The 17,591-nt window shown below is 54.1% G+C and overlaps 2 protein-coding genes across 2 annotated transcripts; both read left to right on the plus strand.

Moving 5' to 3' along the window:
* The first annotated feature begins 5,329 nt into the window (after positions 1 to 5,329).
* On the plus strand, positions 5,330 to 7,970 carry FOXC2 (forkhead box C2). The gene is given in 2 exon segments (XM_052797862.1): positions 5,330 to 6,935; positions 6,937 to 7,970. Coding segments are annotated over 2 exon segments (1,485 nt in total). The 5' UTR covers positions 5,330 to 5,681; the 3' UTR covers positions 7,168 to 7,970.
* Positions 7,971 to 12,433: 4,463 nt separating this feature from the next.
* On the plus strand, positions 12,434 to 15,913 carry FOXL1 (forkhead box L1). The gene is made up of 2 exons (XM_052797863.1): positions 12,434 to 12,856; positions 13,749 to 15,913. Exon 2 carries the CDS (start codon positions 13,911 to 13,913, stop codon positions 14,838 to 14,840), a length of 930 nt encoding a protein of 309 aa, XP_052653823.1. The 5' UTR covers positions 12,434 to 12,856; positions 13,749 to 13,910; the 3' UTR covers positions 14,841 to 15,913.
* Positions 15,914 to 17,591: the final 1,678 nt, after the last annotated feature.

Raw genomic sequence — 17,591 nt, forward strand, 5'->3', positions numbered from 1 at the left:
CCAAAAAGCGGAACAAATTCGGATGCTCTTCTCTGAATAGTTACAGATGTAGCCGGGCAGATGCAAACGCCTTTTCTCTCTGCGGCTGCTGTTGATCGCTGAACTGTTTTTTTCACAGTGCGAATCAAAGGCCAGGACTCTGCTGGGTTCAGGAGTCTTTCCCCCTCCAACTATGTGTGTTTTTCAAACTCAGTTTAATATCAACGCATTGGGCTAAATGCTGCGGAGCAGCTGCGGTGAGCCTGAGGCTTCACCTTTCCACCGAAGTCCCTTGTAAGCAGTCAAAGAAAGTGCTTAGAGCCCTGGTTCTGCAATGGGGTGTATTTAGGAAGAGCCTTTTCACTACCTCAGAGTGCTGCTGGAGCCAGTGGGAATCCGTCCAGGCATAATAGACCACCCATGTGGAGCTGGGCCTAAATGTTTGAAGCTCATTCCTCCACTTCCTACTCACGGAAAACTCCCAGCGACTTTGATATCTCTGCGGGGAGTTCAGGATCGGGCCTTTGGTGAGCAATTTACAACCTCTCTGTAATTCAGCATTGCGATTTGTACTCCCGGGCTGCGAGTGCTGACGCTGTCCGTCTGTCCGCTGTCACCCAAAATCGCCACGCTGCGGCTTGTGGGACTTGTTTCCACTCCAACACACTCTCTTCCTCCTCTCCTTTGAGGAAGGGAAAGCGAGTGAGGTAGCAATGGTGCCGTTAATTAATGCATTAACAGTCAAGGGGGGCTGAGATCCTACCAGACCACCTACATCTCCCTCCAACCTCCATGCAAGATGCTCAGTAAAAGCTGTTCCTTACGTGGATTTGGCTTCCAAAAAAGAGGGCCCGAGCTGGCTTTCTAGAAATCGGGGTACTTTGCCTTAAGCAAGCAAGGAGTTTGCTAATAGGTGACGTCTTTTCTGCTGGTTCAGTTCTCTGCTTTGATTCTACAGGTCTGAAGTTGGCTTCAAATAACTTTTCCAGGGTCTCTTCTATCACACGTACTGCAGCCTTTAGCATCAGCTCTAGCAGCGTGATGTGGCTCGTACGGATGCCACTGGAAAGCCTCTCTTTTCAGCGGGAAGCAGACGGGGCTACCGACATCCTTATAAATGGAGTTAGTCTACTGGAGGTGCCTGAATCACTTCTAACATCCATTTTACCAAATTGCATAAAATACTCTAGTGAAAGAGGTCAAAAAAAAGGACCCTGGGCTTTCATACAAAAGACAAAATGCAGCTCTTGCTTGAAACACCCACAGTTTGTGAAAACACCTAGAAAAAGGGAGTGCCAGATTAATACAAAGCCTGTGAACAATGCAGGAAGAAACTCCTTGTGCTGCAGGAATCATTTCTCTGAAGGGCAGGCTGAACACACAAGGGCAGCCACGGAAAACAGACAAACTGGACCCAAAGAGGAGCACTGAACTAGCGATATCACTCCGCTTGGTTTTCAATATTGAAAATTAAAAGTAGGCTACAAATTTTAAAGGCAACAGTTTTTAATGAGGTTTTCATTCGCACAGCGTATTAGCTGGGTACTAGGAACTAGTCTTTCAGACCACTGTGAAATGGATTTCTTTGTGTGAATAAACAGCGCATGACTGAATTTTTGTGCTTACGAAATAGCCTGGCAAAGGAGGCACATTAGGGCAGGTGGGGCTGGCCCCGGCTAACCTGTTTGAGCCCGGCAACATTGCTCGCTGCTGGAAAATAGGTGTGGGGTTTGTGTCACCCCCTGTAGCCAGCGGTGGGTGCTCTCTTCTGGGTCGGTCACCAGTACAGATGCAAAACTGGTGACCGAGCAGAAAGCTGTGTGCATCGGTGGGTCTTAGCTGGACTGATGCCACTGTTTGCATTGCCAAGATGTAGCTTTTCTGTTCCTTTCTTTGTTTCTTTCTTTCTTTGTTTCCTTCTTTCTCTTTCTTTCTCTTTCTCTCTTTTTCTCTTTTTCTCTTTTTCTCTCTGTTTCCCTCTTTCCCTCTTTGTCTTTCCCTCTTTCTCTTCTTTCTTCCTTTCTCTCTCTTTCCTCCTCTCCCCCTCTTTCCTTCCTTCCTTCCTTCTTTCTCCCTTTCTCTCTTTGTTTCTCTCTTTCTCCCACTCTCATGCTTCCTTTCTCTCTTGTCCCCATTCTCCATTCTCTTTCTCTCTCTCACACTTCTCGCTCTTTCTTTTTTGCCTGCTCGCTCACTCGCCTTCTCTTTCTTTGATCCCCTGTCCCATTCCGGCCCCCCCAACCCCCATTTTTTCCCCCTCTCCTCCTTTCTCCCCATCTCTTCTTCTCTGTCCCCTCTCCCACCGCCCCCCGGCAGTACTCCCGCACAACCGGGAGACCCGGGGGCGGGCAGCCGGTGCCGGTGCGGTGCCGGTACGGCGGTGCAGACCCCTCGGTGTCCCCTGGGGGGCAGCACACGCCGTGCAAAGCCCCCGGGGCGGGCAGGTGAACCGCCGAGCACCGGCCGCCCCGGGAACCGACCGCCGGGAACCGGCCGCGCCGAGCACCCGCCGCACCGGCAGCGCCGAGCACCCGCCCGCCCCCGGGGGGACCGGCGTGGGGAGAGCCCCCCGAGGAGGGAAAGGGGTCGGGTTGTTGCTTTCGGGTGGTCGCCGAAGGGAAATAAAAGCTGCGGAGGGAAAACCGCCGCCTTCCCGCCGGCGGCTGTTGGGGTGATTCGGGAAAACGCCGCTCCCGGGGTTCCCGCAGCGGAACGGAGAGGAAAACCCGCCGTGCCCGGGAGGAGAGAGCCTTTCCCCCCGTGCTTTTTGCTCTCTTGCTTGAAAGGACTCCTCTCTTTGCGCTCCCCCGTTTGGAAGCTGGTTATTTTTCCTAATGATGATTTTTTTTTTTTTTGCGCTTTTTTCTTCCTGCAATTTGAAGTTTGGGCTTTTCCCAGCCCGTTGTTTTAAGTCTCTGTTAAGTTCCCAGCTGCAGCAAGCAAAGACCTATTGCTGCTTCTTGGTTTTCTGTAGAAATTCATCTCGGTAAAGTTTTCAGCCGAGGAGAGGTAAGATCCAACCAAGGTTATTTCTCGAGAGCGTACCAGGCTTCTAGGAAGGGACAGCTCTAGGACGCCGCGGGGGTGGCTTTGCTCAAGCGTTTGCATTCAAAAATTCCTGCCTTGTAAAGAGTTACGTTGTTTTAAGAAATCCTGTGTGCTTGTGTACGCTAAGCAAACGCCCTAGTTTTTATGAGAAATACGATTTCTTTGAAAGCCGGAGAGAAAAACGCGAAGTCGTTCTCAAATTATTCCAGGGGAAAAAAAAAAAAAGAATAAAATGTTTTCTCGATGGTCGTACATTTACATGAAAAATATCAGCAGACTTTGCAGAATTTACTATATGTTTTAATTAAAAAAAATCCCTCGGACGTTTGCTCGGTTGATGAAACCCTCCCAGGACATTTACGTTTATTTCCATCAAAATTAAATAACAATTTCGAAGCGTCCGGCGAAACTTCCCAATCGATTTTTCCATCGCAGATCATTTTTAACCATACCTCCTTGTAGAGGAGCTGCCTCTTATTTTTTATTTATTTTTATTTTTTTTTCCCCGGCTATCGCATAAAATCGTTTCCTTTCTTATTAAGAAAAACTCCGGTAATTAACAGCACCGCCGAGTTCCCACGGCCGGAGCCGGCCGCGGTCTCGTCCCCACCGCCCCGGCTGGGAGCGGGGAAGGGACCCTTCGTACCAGCAAAAATCACAATCTGACTTTGGGGCAAAAAAACCCCCAATCTTTGTTTAAAGCCTTACGAAGCCACACAAATTACCAAGAGGGAAAGGCAGAATTACAGTGTAAGAAACCAAAAGATCACCGCTTAGAAATCAGAGCAGGAGCAGGGGGGGAGGCAGCGGGAAGGAGCCCTGCCGAAGTGACAGCTAATTAATTTCAACCTTATCTCGGTCTCTTCGGGCTCGAACCGATTTTGCAGTGACTATTTTTTTTGTTGGGGTTTTGGGGGGTTGGTTTTTTGTTTGTTTTCGGGGTTTTTTTGGTTTTTTTCGGAGCGGGGAGGGGGGAATTCGCCGTTTCCCACCTTCATTTCTTCGCTGGGCAGATCCACGCTTTTCCCGAGTGGGACAGGGCAGCTCGCAGCAGTTTTCCCAATACCTGAGTTTACACTTGGTCACCATGCGTCCCTAATTGTCCCGCTCTGATTGCCTCTAATGAAATCATTAGAGAAAAGGCAGAGGGGCGGATTTCACAGGCACAAGAAAATCCGCCTCAATGGCCGGAACGAAAAAAAAAAAAGAAAAAAAAAGCGCCACTTAAGTGCGCCCACTGTTTTCTTTAAAAAATGAAATAAAATGAAATGAAATGAAATGAAATGAAATGAAATGAAATACCCTCAAACTCCCCCAAAGCGGCAGAGGAACCTCTGAGCCCCCAGCAACGGCGGGGCCGGGGTGCGGGGGGCAAAGCGGGGCGCGCTGCCACCCGCCACCGGGCGATGCAACGTGGGGAGGGGACCCGGTGGCCTTTCCCGGCGCCAGGCGAGGGACCGCCGGGCTATTTCACTTCAAATAAATATATTGAAATAAAGGGGGAAAAAGAAAGAACCTGCCCGGCGCAGGGGCACCGTTATGTCGGCATGACGGGGCGATGCGGGGATGAGCGGGGTGTCGCGACTCCCGCCGTCCTCGAGATCAACCTGGCTCCACAAAAAAAAAAAAAAAAAAAAAAAGACAAAAAAAAAGCTTAAAAACTTGGCTTTTTGATGCAGCGCAGAGAGAAGGTGCCGCGGGAGAGCAGAGCCCCCGGCCAGAGCCGCTGGGCGCTGGCTCCTTTTGGGGCCAAACCGTTAAAATTATAGAAAGAAGGGTGTGTGTGGGGGGGGAGGAATATCTATAACTTTTTTTTATGCCTGTATATATGATTTCAGAGTAAGGCAAGGCGGGCGCGCGCGGGCGCGCCCCCGCGCTCGACCGACGCCCCCCCCCCTCATTCCACTTAACGCCACCCGCATCCCCGCCGCCTCCCTCCCATTGGCTGCGTCGGCGGGGGGGCGAGCTCCGCCATTGGCGAAGGGTGGCGGCGGAGGGGGCGGAGCCAGCGGGAAGTAAAAACGGGTCGGCGGCGCGGGGTGAGTTTTGAAGCTCCGCGGAGGCGGCCGAGGAGCTGGGCGGCTCCGCGCAACTCCCCCCCCTCCCCCCCCGCGCATCTTTCGCCAGGAGCCGGCGGGGCCCCGAGGGCTCCGGAAGATTTCGGGCCGTTGTTGTGACAAGAACTGGGTTTCCGCAAGGCTGCCTTTTTTTTTTTTTTTTTTTTTTCTTTTTGCCTTTTTTTTTTTTTTTAATAATTCCCTTTTTCTGCGAGAACAGGGCTTTTTCCCCCCCTCCCCGCCCCCCCTCCCTTCTCCCAAACCTTCCCCCCCCTCCCCTCCCCCGGGCTCCCCGCCTCCCGCAGCAGCAGTAGGTGTGTATGCAAGAATCACGGTAATAAAGAGGGAGGGAGAGGCCGCCAGAGACCACCCAGCCCCCGGCGCCCCGAAGGATGCTGCTGCGGTGCCGCTGCTAGAGGACACGCTGGGATTTAGCTCGCCTCTGAGACTCTCTCTCTGTCTCCCGCTCTCTCCCTCTCTCCCCTCTTCCTTCTCCGCAGAGGGGGTGCCGGACGGGGGGCGAGGCCCTTCCACCCTCTTCCTCCTCCTCCTCCTCCTCCTCTTCGTCTCCTGCCCGGCCGCGGGAAGCCCCTCTCCATGATGCAGGCTCGCTACTCCGTCTCGGACCCCAACGCTTTGGGAGTGGTGCCGTATTTAAGCGAGCAGAACTACTACCGGACGGCGGGGACGTACGGCGGCATGGGCAACCCCATGAGCGTCTACTCGGGCCACGCCGAGCAGTACGCGGCGGGCATGGGACGTTCCTACGGCCCCTACCACCCCCACCAACCCGCCGCCCCCAAGGACCTGGTGAAGCCACCTTACAGCTACATCGCCCTCATCACCATGGCCATCCAGAACGCCCCCGACAAGAAGATCACGCTCAATGGGATTTACCAGTTCATCATGGACCGCTTCCCCTTCTACCGAGAGAACAAGCAGGGCTGGCAGAACAGCATCCGCCACAACCTCTCCCTCAACGAGTGCTTCGTCAAGGTGCCCCGCGACGACAAGAAGCCGGGCAAGGGCAGCTACTGGACCCTCGACCCCGACTCCTACAACATGTTCGAGAACGGCAGCTTCCTCCGCCGCCGGCGACGCTTCAAGAAGAAGGACGTCTCCAAGGAGAAGGAGGAGGCCCGGGAACGGCTGCTGAAGGAGCAGCCCAAGCCCCCCGGCTTGCCCGGCGCCGAGCTCCCCAAGGAAGCCTCCTCCTCCTCCTCTTCCTCCTCCTCCGCCTCGGCGCCGGCTTCCGAGAAGAAGGTGGTCATCAAAAGCGAGACGGCATCCCCCGACCTGCCCGTGATCACCAAGGTGGAGACGCTGAGCCCGGCCAGCGGCGGGGCTTTGCGGGACAGTCCCCGCAGCGCAGCCTCCCCCCCCGCCGCCGCTTCCCCCGAAGCCCCCCTCCCGGAGCATCACCCCGCCGGGAACGGCTTACCGGGTTTCAGCGTGGAAAGCATCATGACCCTACGGACTTCCCCCGCGGGGGATCTCAGCCCGGTGAGTGCCGCCTCGGGCAGGACGGGAGCCTCGATGCCGTTGGGCTACCCGGCCGGGCAACCGACGGGCTACGGCGCGGCGTGCGGCCAAGCCCTGGACACTAGTGGGAGCTACCACTGCAGCGTGCGGGCCATGAGCCTCTACAGCGGCGAGAGGCCGGGCCACATGTGCGTCCCCCCCTCGGCGCTGGAGGAGGGGCTGACCGAGCATCCCACCGGTGCCCCGTCGCCCCTCGGCACCCTGAGCCTGCCCTCGGGGCAGGAGGGTGCCTTGGGGACCGGGCATCCCCACGGTGGTGGGGCCGGAGGAGGAGGAGCGGGGGGGGGGCAACCCACCGCTTCTTGGTACCCTCAATCACGGGGCTGAGTTGAGCCACCTGCCCGGGCACACTTTTGGCTCTCAGCAGCAGACTTTTCCCAACGTTCGGGAAATGTTCACCTCGCACCGGCTGGGGATGGAGAGCGCCTCGCTCAGCGACCACCAGGTGAGCAGCAACTCCGCCTGTCAGATCCCCTACAGATCCGCGCCCTCCCTATACCGCCACGCCGCCCCTTACTCCTACGACTGCACTAAGTACTGAGTAGCCGCCACCCCCTCCTCCCTCCCCCCGCCCAGGGCCATCCGCCAAAAAAAACCCAAACCCCCCAAACAACCCCCAACCAACAACCCAAAAATTAAAAAAAAAAAAAAATTACTACTAATTATTATTATTAAAAAAGATCGGGAGAAATAAAACCGCACCAAACGCTTCGGACGCAGGAAAAAAAAATAATAAAAAAAATCTGACAGCTTCCCCGTGGACCTGGGAGCCACAGAGTTTGTAGATTCCCGTTTCGGGCCTCCTTAAATTCCAGGCAAGTAAATTCTACTTGAAAAGGGGGATCTCTCCTAACAAAACAAAACAAAAAAATTAAAAAAAAAAAAAAAGAATAATTCTATATATATATGTCTATCTAAAAGTGGCAAATTTTATATGCTAAAGTATAGGGGGTCTCAGAAAAATAAGTTATGGACCAATATCACAACATCCATTTATACGTTTTAAAAGAAAAAAAAAGTATATAAATATATATATATAAATATATGTCCTGGGTATTTTTTAAGTTCTCTGTTGTGCTGTAAAAAATGTGTGGATTTCTAATCAGGCTGATTTTCAGAGCCATTAATATAATATTTAAAGTTGAGTTCACTGGATTATTTTTGTCTCGCCCAACGATTCCTAACTTCCAAATTAATGACAAGTGATTTCTTGTTCTTCTTCTTCTTCTGTGTACAATTATGCAATACAGTTTCTTTCGTTTTAGAGCTGTTCTTTTCGCAAGACGAGGAAATAATTTATTTTTTGCTGGTGGATTTTTTTTTTGAAAGGAAAAAAAAGACAAAGTATCTGATACTTTTTTTATTATTATTTACGACGTGTGATGTTTTGTATAATAGATTTCAACTTGACCATTCCTAAGGACTATTTGCTTTAACCTGCTTCAAAGTTCGTTTGTCTTATGTGGTCCTAATTGTTGTACTTACCTTAAAATAAATCCATGCTGTTTTTTTCTGCTCCAAGTCTGGCGCTTGTCTGTGTATATACGTGTTTTTTGCAGATTTTTCTCCCTTCACCTTTCCTTCATGCGGAAAACCGGTCGTTTTTAAAACAAAGTCGTTTTCCTGGAGCCTAAAGGTTTCTTATTACGGTTATTTCTTTGATAAAAGGGTTAGTTCACGTGGAGAGCTGGAAATTATACAACTGCGGGGGGGGGGGGGGGAACGAATAAGGCACCGCGGGGGCGGCTGGGTCTGAGCACCGGCTCTCTCCCTCTATCCCAAATCCTTGGCCAGCTTGAAATTTAGAGAAATTTCCCAGGCCTCCGATGGGAAGAACGGGATTTAAAAAAAACAAACCAACAAAGAACTAAAGGGGTGGGGGGACGCAAGGAGGAGGATTTCTGCTGCCCTTGCCCCGGCCCTGCAAGCGCAGGCCTTGCGCGGTGCTCCGCGGATCTCAGCGCCCGGAGCCGGCTCTTCCCACCACAGAAAACAAACAGAATCTTCCTTTTTTTCCTTCCCCCCCCCCCCCCCCCCCCCCAAAGGAAGCCCGAAAGGGCACGAGTGCGTGCGGGTGATAAGAGCCGTCGTTTAAACCCGGATTCACCGCGGAGTCTAAAAACAAGGCGGAAAGTTCACTTCAGAATAATTTTACGGTTTTTAAATCCTCTGCCGTATTGAAGTTTTGGCTGATTTTAACCTTCTCTCTCTCTACTTAAGCTCCTGTTTGCAATGCCGGGCACTGACAGATGTTGTGCCTTTTCCCCAAAACAACCTTAACCTCTTAAAGCACCTTTAACCAAGCCCAGAAGTGCGGGGGAATGCTAAAGGCATGGAAATGCCGGTAAAGCCTGAAGCAGAATTTAGGAGGGCTCTTTGGGACTTGTCAAGCCCAGCTTGCTGGAGCCCGGCTCCTTTCCCAGCTCCCCAGATGTTGCAGAGGTTCAGCCGTCCAACATTTCCCGGCCGTGCCCCCCGTTTCATCTCCCGCAGCCCCCCAATACCCCTCGTAGCCCTGGCTGGGTTTGCGAGCGGTTATACTCGTGGTAGGCTGTTAAAATCGGTGATTTAAATTGGTTTTGATGGGGTAAAATTCACATGCGCTAGAAAGCTGGCAAAAAGCACTGAAACTCTCGATTTAAATGAGAAAAAACGTCCGGGCTTCACTTGATCTGTATTTTAAGGAACATTCTTGTAAAACTCTTGCCATTTTTCCTGGCTCTCAGAGGGTGGTTTTTATTTTTTCTTTCTTTTTTTTTTTTTTTTTAATGCAACAAAATCCAAAGTGCTCTTTTAAAGAGAGAAAATAAATAGGGTAAAGGGTAAAAAAAAGATAATAGGGTAAAAGGGTAAAGAAAAAATAGGGTGAAAGGGTAAAAAGAAAATAAATAGGATAAAAGAAAAACAAAGCGGGGAAGAATTTTTCCCTGTCCAGACACCATTCCCCGCGGGTTTTCTCCCCGCGTGGAGCCCAGCAGCGGGGGAGCGCCGGGTGGGTGCCTGCCCTCCCTCCCTCCCGGAGGTGGCTGGAGTCAGGTGCTTGCTGTGGGTTTTCCCACACGCGGTCGAGAAATCCCTGCTGATGCTCCCACAACTTCCCACGCCAGCTAAGGGTGCTGGGCAGACGGGGACCCTTCCCCTTGGCTGTGGGCAGGGGTGCGGGGCTGGGGTGTCCCCCCCGCCAGGGCTCTGCAACCTCCCCCCCCCCCCCCCGCTGCTGCTGGACAGTTCCTGGGGGGGACCACAGCTTGAGCTGTGCTTTGGGGGTCCCCTCTCTTCCCCGCCCCCCCAACCCCTTGTTGGTGAGTTTTTTCCCACCCCGTCCCGGTGGGATGCTCCCCCGTGGGGTCTGCACTGCTCCCAGCCCCTCTCCCCCTCCCCACCGTGCTGCACTCTGGCTTCGAAGATGATTTCAGGATTTCAGGAGCTTGGCAGAAAAAGAAAAGCCCTCTATCAGGTGCTGAGAGCAGTGTGGGTCTGGGACCTTGTAGGATCAGGCCTTCCCACCGGCCGGGAACTGTATCGGGAGCAGGGTGGGCATCCAGCCCCCCTCCCAGGGGCAGGGGCTGGGGGCTGAGAGCATTGTCCCTTTGCTCTGCCCCGTCCTGGCGTGGGGGTCAGACCCCATCTGCCCCTCTCCGTCGAGCCCCAGTGTTGTGTGTGTCTCCCCCAGGCTTTTTTTTTTGGTGGGCTCATTTCACAGGCGAGGTGAGAGCAAAGTGGGGGTGCAGGGACCTTTTTGGGGCTGTATTTAAAAGCTGAGATAGGGAGGTCGATAACGCGATAGGCCTCTGTCGTGACAGGTGACTTCAGCCCGGCTGGGGCAGAGGGCGAGGAAGGGAGGAAGGCCCAGGGTAGGAGCTGCAGACAGCCGCAGGCTCTCACAGCTGAAAGACCCTCATAATCCCCCCCTGTAGCAGATCAGGAGGGCCAAGCTCAGCCCCAGTGGGGGCTGGCTGAAGCTGCTGCATGGCCGGTTGCGCCGGGCTGGGGCCCAGCACGGTTCCGGGCAGCAGATGAGGATGGTGGATGGGTTTTTTTTTGTTTTGTTTGGGTATTTATTTATTTATTTATTTACTTCTTGCTGTGCTGCCTCTAACCTACGGGTTTGCAAACCTGTCCGAAAGCCCAGACAGCTCTGGGTTTCAGGAGGGCAAGGGACGGCGGTTTTCCAGCTTGTCCCTCCTAGGAAGGTCCCTGCATGGGGTGTCCCCGCAGCCCGGCCAAGGGAGCATTTCCCTGGTGCTCAGGACCCAGATAAAACGCGGTCCCTTTAGGAAGCCCCCCAGGGCTTGGCACAACCCAGGCATGGAGCTGTGTGGTCGCCCCTGAAGCTGTCCCACCTCCCCTAGAGCTCGCTGTGGGAAGGCGCTGGACAGGTTTTTGGGTAAGGCCTTTAGCTCTTCTGTCACTTTGGAGGGAACTTTGCAGAAAGTCCATACCAGGCTTGGAAAGGCCGGGAGAGAAAGAAATATAGCCCCAACCCCGGGTCAATATTGAGCGACCTCGCAACTGTACAGCTCCGTGCACGGCAAGGGACCAAAGGGTGGGCAGCTCCTGCTGGGTCCCTCCAGGAGGTCGTGTCTATGGGAGCCCAGGCCGGGCACTGATTTACACCCCCGCTCCCCCCGAGCAGGGCTGCGGCAGGAGTGGGGAGCACTGATTTACACCCCTGCTCCCCCCCCGCTCCTCTCTGCTGCTTTAAAAGGGACTTGTCAGCTGGAGAGGAGGGGAAACACGTCCAGGAGCGCCTCCATCGCCGGCTCCGCGGTTTGTTGGTTTTTTTTTTCTTTTTTTTTTTTTTTCCCGTTCAGGAAAAGAACGACGATAACAACAACAAACCCCCTCTCCACCGCTCCGCTCGCTTCCCCGGCCTCCCCCCCACCCTCTCCCCGCCCCGGCAGCCGTCGGGGCCGCTCGGAGGGCTGCTCCCGGGTGGATAACGGAGCGAGCTCCAGCGTTGCCACCGGCGGGAGAGGGACAAGAAACAGCACATGAACTGGGAAGAAGGAGCAGAGAGAAAAGCCGCATCCCCGCCTCCGAGGATTTCCTACCGCGAAGAGGGGAAAACAAGGAGGAAGGAAGAATTTTACTGGGGGAGGGAGCTCAGGGAGTGAGCGGGAGCCCCTGTGCCTGTCTCCTGCCGTACACGCGAGTATTTATTGTTTTAATAATCCGTGCTTGGAGTGTCCCAAGGAGCTTGGGACTCCCCGAGGTGGGGAGAGAAGGGGGTTGGGGTGTGGGGGGGAGACCCTCGGCCTCAGCAGGCTGCTCTGAGGATGCGTCTGGCGGGTTAGAGCAGCCGGGCTCTGCCCCATCCCTCCCCGGCGAGGATGCTATCGGGGGCGGGGGGGGTTGCCCGGGAGTGCTGATCCCCAGTGGCGAGACGAGGGGAGCCCCTCCCTCCTCTAACCCTGCTTCTGCATCCCTTTTTTTTATTTATTTGGAGGTTTATCGCATTTAAGGCACGCCGGCTGGGTCCTGCAGCTCCCGGGGGGCCGGCGGGTGTGTGCACGGCGGGGGAGGCATGCGGTATTACCGGCAAGGGCGGTGTTAGAGGGGTGGGTTTCCCCTCCCACGCGTGGGACCAGCCAGTGAGCGGGGAGACCCCCCCACCCCCGCCCGAGAAGCCACCTCCCTCTGCACCCCGGCTGTATTTCCCAGGCTCGCATGGCGGCTTGCAGCCTTTAGGATTCATCTGCGGCTCCACAACCATCGAGCTGGTTTTTTTTACCCCGGGGGTGAAACCCCTTCGCCCGATGGTTTGCTGGGGGAAGGGCAGGACGGGAGCAGAAGTGGGCGAAAAACCCCACGGGTTGCAGGGAGGTCCGGAGTGGGGGGCATCACCAGGGCCGGGCCGTGCTGGGGGACACCCCGGAGCCCGGCTTTTACCTCTTTCCCTGCCAGATAAAAGTCCCAGCACGGTCGTGGGAGCTGCACTGATGGGATACTTCTCTCTGAAGGAGGAAGAGATCCCTCTCAGGCCTCCTATTCCCTCCCCCGGAGAAATGATGCTCCACGGAACAGGGTCTCCCCGGGGTCTAACGCAGGTCTGAGCCGCGAGGAGCTGGGGAAAGAGCCGGCACCTCCAACTGCATCGGAATCCCTCGGGGCCTCGGATTAAAGCTGTTACATCAGTAAATTAAAAAAAAAAAATAAAATCCAACAACAGAAATCACAGCCCCAAACCTGGACGTTTATACAGAAAAAGAGCATCACAAATTCCTAATGTAAGCACCGGCCAGCTGTGTGCACTTGTAAAGTTGTTATAATCCCCCTCCTTGTTATAAACAGGAAAGTACATAATATAAAGCAACAGGCCCGCATTCACAAATACTGACCCTCCTCCCCGAGCCTGCCAAATTCCCCTTTTCTGAAACTCGCTGCAGCCCCCGGGCGTCTCCCCCGGCGCAGCCCTGCCCGCCCGGGGCTCAGCCGGGGCTCGCCCCCCGCCTGCTCCCGGGAACGGGACGGGGGTGGCCGGGGGGGACACAGGGACACGGAGAGGTGCAGGGTCCGGCCGGGGAGCTCCGCCACACCTGAGCCCCCCCCCTTCCTCGGGACTCCAGGCAGTCCCTTTTCCTTCCTCCCCGTCGCAGCGCTGTCTTCTCCTCTCATCCGTCCCTTTTTCTTCCTTTCTTTTAATTTTTTTTTTTTTGGTTGTTGTTTAATGCCCCAGTTTTCCTGCGGGGATCCTTGCCCGCTCCTCCCCGAGCTCCAGCAGTGTACATCCTGCTCTGCTGTGTGTGCTTACAGCGTCAAAGGGTGGACGTGATATTTCAAACATCAGATCAGTGCGTTTATATATTGGGTGCCCGGAAATTTTTCCAAATAAACACAGCTTGATTCGACTTGGGTGGGCAGACTTATCAACAGACTAATTCTATAAACAAATGAAGGAATAACCCGGAGACCATTGGCTGGTACCAGCAAGACACGTGGAGAGAGCTTGGAGTTTTGTAGCAATGAAATTTTAATTAATGTGGGTGGGCTGAGAACACAAACGACTGTTTATCAGAGACAATTTATTTTCCAGTGCTAAGTCAACATATAATAGCAAACTTACAACAATTATTTAACTTTTTTTTTTTCCCTCCTTTTTTTTTTTTTTTTTTTTTTAAGAGCTATGAAGCGGGGACAGAGGCAGAGCGAGCTCCTTCAGGCAGGGCTCGGATCTGAGCTCGCACAAATAGCTGCCCGGTGGACTCGTCCCAGGTTCCTACCCTTCCCCGTCCCTTCGCTCGGCTCCGAGGGGGAAGACCCGGAGCTAAAAGCCCACCGGCGATGAGCCACATCTACGGCAGCCACCTCTCCCCCATGGGCAGCCCCTCCATGGTGTACCTCCCGGCCGCCCTGGGCTTCGCCCCCAGCTCTACCATCTCCCGCCAGGACCCCCCGCAGAAACCCCCTTACAGCTACATCGCCCTCATCGCTATGGCCATCAAAGAAGCTCCGGAGCAGAAGGTGACCCTCAGCGGTATCTACCAGTTTATCATGGACCGCTTCCCTTTCTATCACGACAACAAGCAGGGCTGGCAGAACAGCATCCGTCACAACCTCTCCCTCAACGACTGCTTCGTCAAAGTGCCCCGGGAGAAGGGACGACCCGGCAAGGGTAGCTACTGGACCCTGGATCCCCGCTGCCTGGACATGTTCGAGAACGGCAACTACCGCCGGAGGAAGAGGAAGCCCAAAGCCCCGGGGCCACCGGAGGCGAAAAGCGGTGCGGTCCCCGCGGGTGGCGAGCAAGCGGGGCCGGTCGCTCGCCCCGACGAGCCCAAGAGGGTCAAAGGGAGGGTGGCTGCGGACACGGGCGACGAAGGGCTCCCCAGGCCGGGGGGGGGGGAAGCGGTTCCCCCCGGGGCTTCGCCCCGCTGCAGCGGTCCCCCGACCCCCGCCGCGTCCCGGCCGCCCGCCGCCGCCCCCCCCGGGCCGCACAAGAGCGGTCCACGGGGCCGCAGCTTCAGCATCGAGAGCATCCTCGCCCAGGGGCTGAGGCAGCCGCCCCCCCCGGGGGGAGCCCCCAAAGCGGCCCGGGAGAGCCCAGTCGGTTGCCTCGGCGGTTCTCTGGTGGCCAACGGTGGGTTCGGCCCGGCCCTCAATGCTTCCCTCATGCTCGACTCCCAGGTGCACGGGAGGTTTTACCACATCGGCATCCCTTTCCTCTCCTGCTTCCCTCTCCACTTCTCCGAGGCGGTATTTAATTTTCAGTAGTTGCCCCTTCATTATTGCCATCCCCCCCAGTCCCGGTCGCTGCTCCGGGGGCGAGATGGGAGGGAGAGAGCGGACTCAGACCTCACCAAGCGGGTAAAGACCAAAAAAACCCCCCAAACCCACCAAAAAAGCGATGGTAAAGGTGACTCAGGATTTCAGGGCATTTTCAAGGCACGTCTTGCTGCGGAGCTCTCTTTAGCGATTGCCTCCCACCCCCCCCTGCCAGATCGACTTTTAAAGGTAAACCGGTTTTCTTTTCCCGTGGGTGGTGGAGGTACAGAGGCAGGCAGCGGGGGGGTCCCACGCTGGCCTCCGAGCCCCGTCGGGTTCGCTCTGCACCTTTAGTCTTTGCATCCCTCAGGTTTCTCAGACCTGGTTTCTGCTGAGCCCTTTGGGTCTCCGGTTTTCTTCTTTTTTTATGTTTTTTTTCTCCTTTTGAAAACCAAACCCACCCCTTCCATCCCTGGGGGAGGAGGCTGAGTTTTGTTTTTCCATGAATACCCACAGATGCCTGCACATAAGAATTCTTGATATCGCCCTACCGGCCCAGTCCACCGAGCGGGTAAAAACCAGGTAACCGGAGCTGAAATAAGGGCAGACCAAACAATCCAGGCTTATTCCACACAATCCTGCTTGCTTTGACTCAGCACTGTATATAACGCATGGCGTTAACACAAGCTGGTTCCCTGCCTAGCACTTGTGCTTCTTGAGTATCGCGATAGCGTTTCTGTCTCACTGATGTGGCCGGAGAAGGGGGGACGGATGAGCAAACACGTTGTAAACATGGAGATGCAGCTGCTTTCCATGTCTTGCTGGGCTCAGTTGCTTCTGACCAAAAAAGACTGAAGCAGGGTTGTGGAGGCTGGTCTTGGCGTTTTGAAGTAGCTGTGTTAACAACCCGGACAACTACCAGGAAAAAAAAAAAAAAAGACATCAGCTGTGTTTCTAAAGTTTTCTTTTTTCTTAAAGAAGGAAGAATCCAGACACATTACAAGCAATCAGGAATTTTTTTTTTTTTTTTTGCCATAAATAGAGGCTTTTTGTATATTAGTGGATAAATGCCCTTTTGGAAAAAAAAATCTATATTCTCAATTTTCTTTATGAAACCAAACCTATATCCAATAAAAATATTTTGTTCAGGACTGTGGCTGATGTATTGTAAAACACCTCTTGGCTCGTGCGGCTGGAAGGCCGAGGAACGGGGCCTGCTGCTGGACGCAGCAGCCAGCTCTGGTGCAAATATTCTTGTGATGGCATGATGCACTCCTCTGCCAGGAGGAGGGAAAAGGTGGGAGAGGCTAAAAACAGGGTCCTGGGAAATTACCCATTCCTTGCAACCGAGATAATGTTTCCCCAAATGATTCTGTTTCTCCTTCCCTCCCCTCCCTCCATCCCACCCCGTCAATTAGCACCTGGACTATCGGAAATCTGGGTTTCTCTGGTGAGTTGTGATTCAGCTTTTGCAGAGGAAGGCTGGCATCAAACTGCTTTGACACCTGGAGCAGGGGCTCAGGGGGGCTCATTTCAACACAAGGCGAAGAGTTCTCATGTGGGGAAGTACAGAAAAATCTCCAAAAGATAGGAACTGGTGTTGAGTTTCCCAAAAGAAGGATGCTCTTAGGCCGATCCCTGGATCGGCAGAGGCTATCTCACTGTGAAGAAAAGAGAATAAAAAAGGAGATGGGGGCTTTTTATATAGATTTGCAAGATAGACTTTGTTTAAATAAAATCCTTTATCTGCTTCCTATTTCTGACAATTCCTGTTTGACTATCTATTGAGTCCATTCTTTAAAGCTATGGCATTGAATTAAAAAAAGAACACTTGTAAAAGTGAAGGTGTCACTGCCCAGTCAAAGACACATGTGTCCCCACCATCATTTACAAGGCTGGGCAAGGGCTAAAAGGGTTAATGCTCTCTGTGTGAAATCCCGTGTCCCCACAGTGCTGCTCCTGTGTGCAATCAGAGACAGGTATTATCGCCAGTTAAATAAGTGGCCACGTTGCCAGGAGGTTTCTGTTCAAGGCTCGGGGCTGATGTTGCCAGTCTTTTCGCAGTCCGTGTAGTAACATCGCTCTTGGGAAGCTGCAGGGGTAGGGAAAAGATCCGCCTTAGTTCTTGCCTGGCAGAGACCTCAAATCATCTCTCCCCGCCCCAGCTGCTTGCATGTGCGAGGACTTTGGCATGTGGGTGAAATAGGAGGTTAACGCTGCCTCCGAGGACTCGCGAAGCTGAGTCTCCGGCAAGTTCTAGAGCCGGTTCCAACAGGTGGGGATCCTGCATGCCTGGTCTCCCTGCAGGCTGGCCCACGGAAATGTTTTACCCCCAGAAAGTGGGTATTTATGCTCTCGGTCAGAAGGTGGTTTATTCCTAGAAAAACCTTTTTGGTTCTTTAAAAACCCTGCCCTGAAGGAGCTGTGGGTGTTCCCATCAGGCGCAGGGAGAGCTGTGTGGGGCATGGACCGGTGCTGAGCATCCTCCCCATCCCTGGGTGTCTACACGTGTCTGGGACGTGCCGGCAAGGAGCCGCCGTCAGCGAGGGCGAGCCCTTGCTTCTGCATGCATGGAGCATGAGGACAGCACCCCCCCCCCCCCAAAAATCCACTAAATCCCCCCAAAGCAGTTTTAACCTGTGTCTTCAGGCTCCTCTGCTTCCCTTTCTCCTAACTTGGCACGCCAGCTGTGACCCCCCAGTTTTGGCACCTCTCAGCTCCTGTTCCAGCTCCCAAAGTACCTTTTTGGCCCTGCAAACT

Source organism: Harpia harpyja, chromosome 9, assembly GCF_026419915.1.
Source record: "Harpia harpyja isolate bHarHar1 chromosome 9, bHarHar1 primary haplotype, whole genome shotgun sequence".
In the NCBI taxonomy this organism is placed as follows: domain Eukaryota; kingdom Metazoa; phylum Chordata; class Aves; order Accipitriformes; family Accipitridae; genus Harpia; species Harpia harpyja.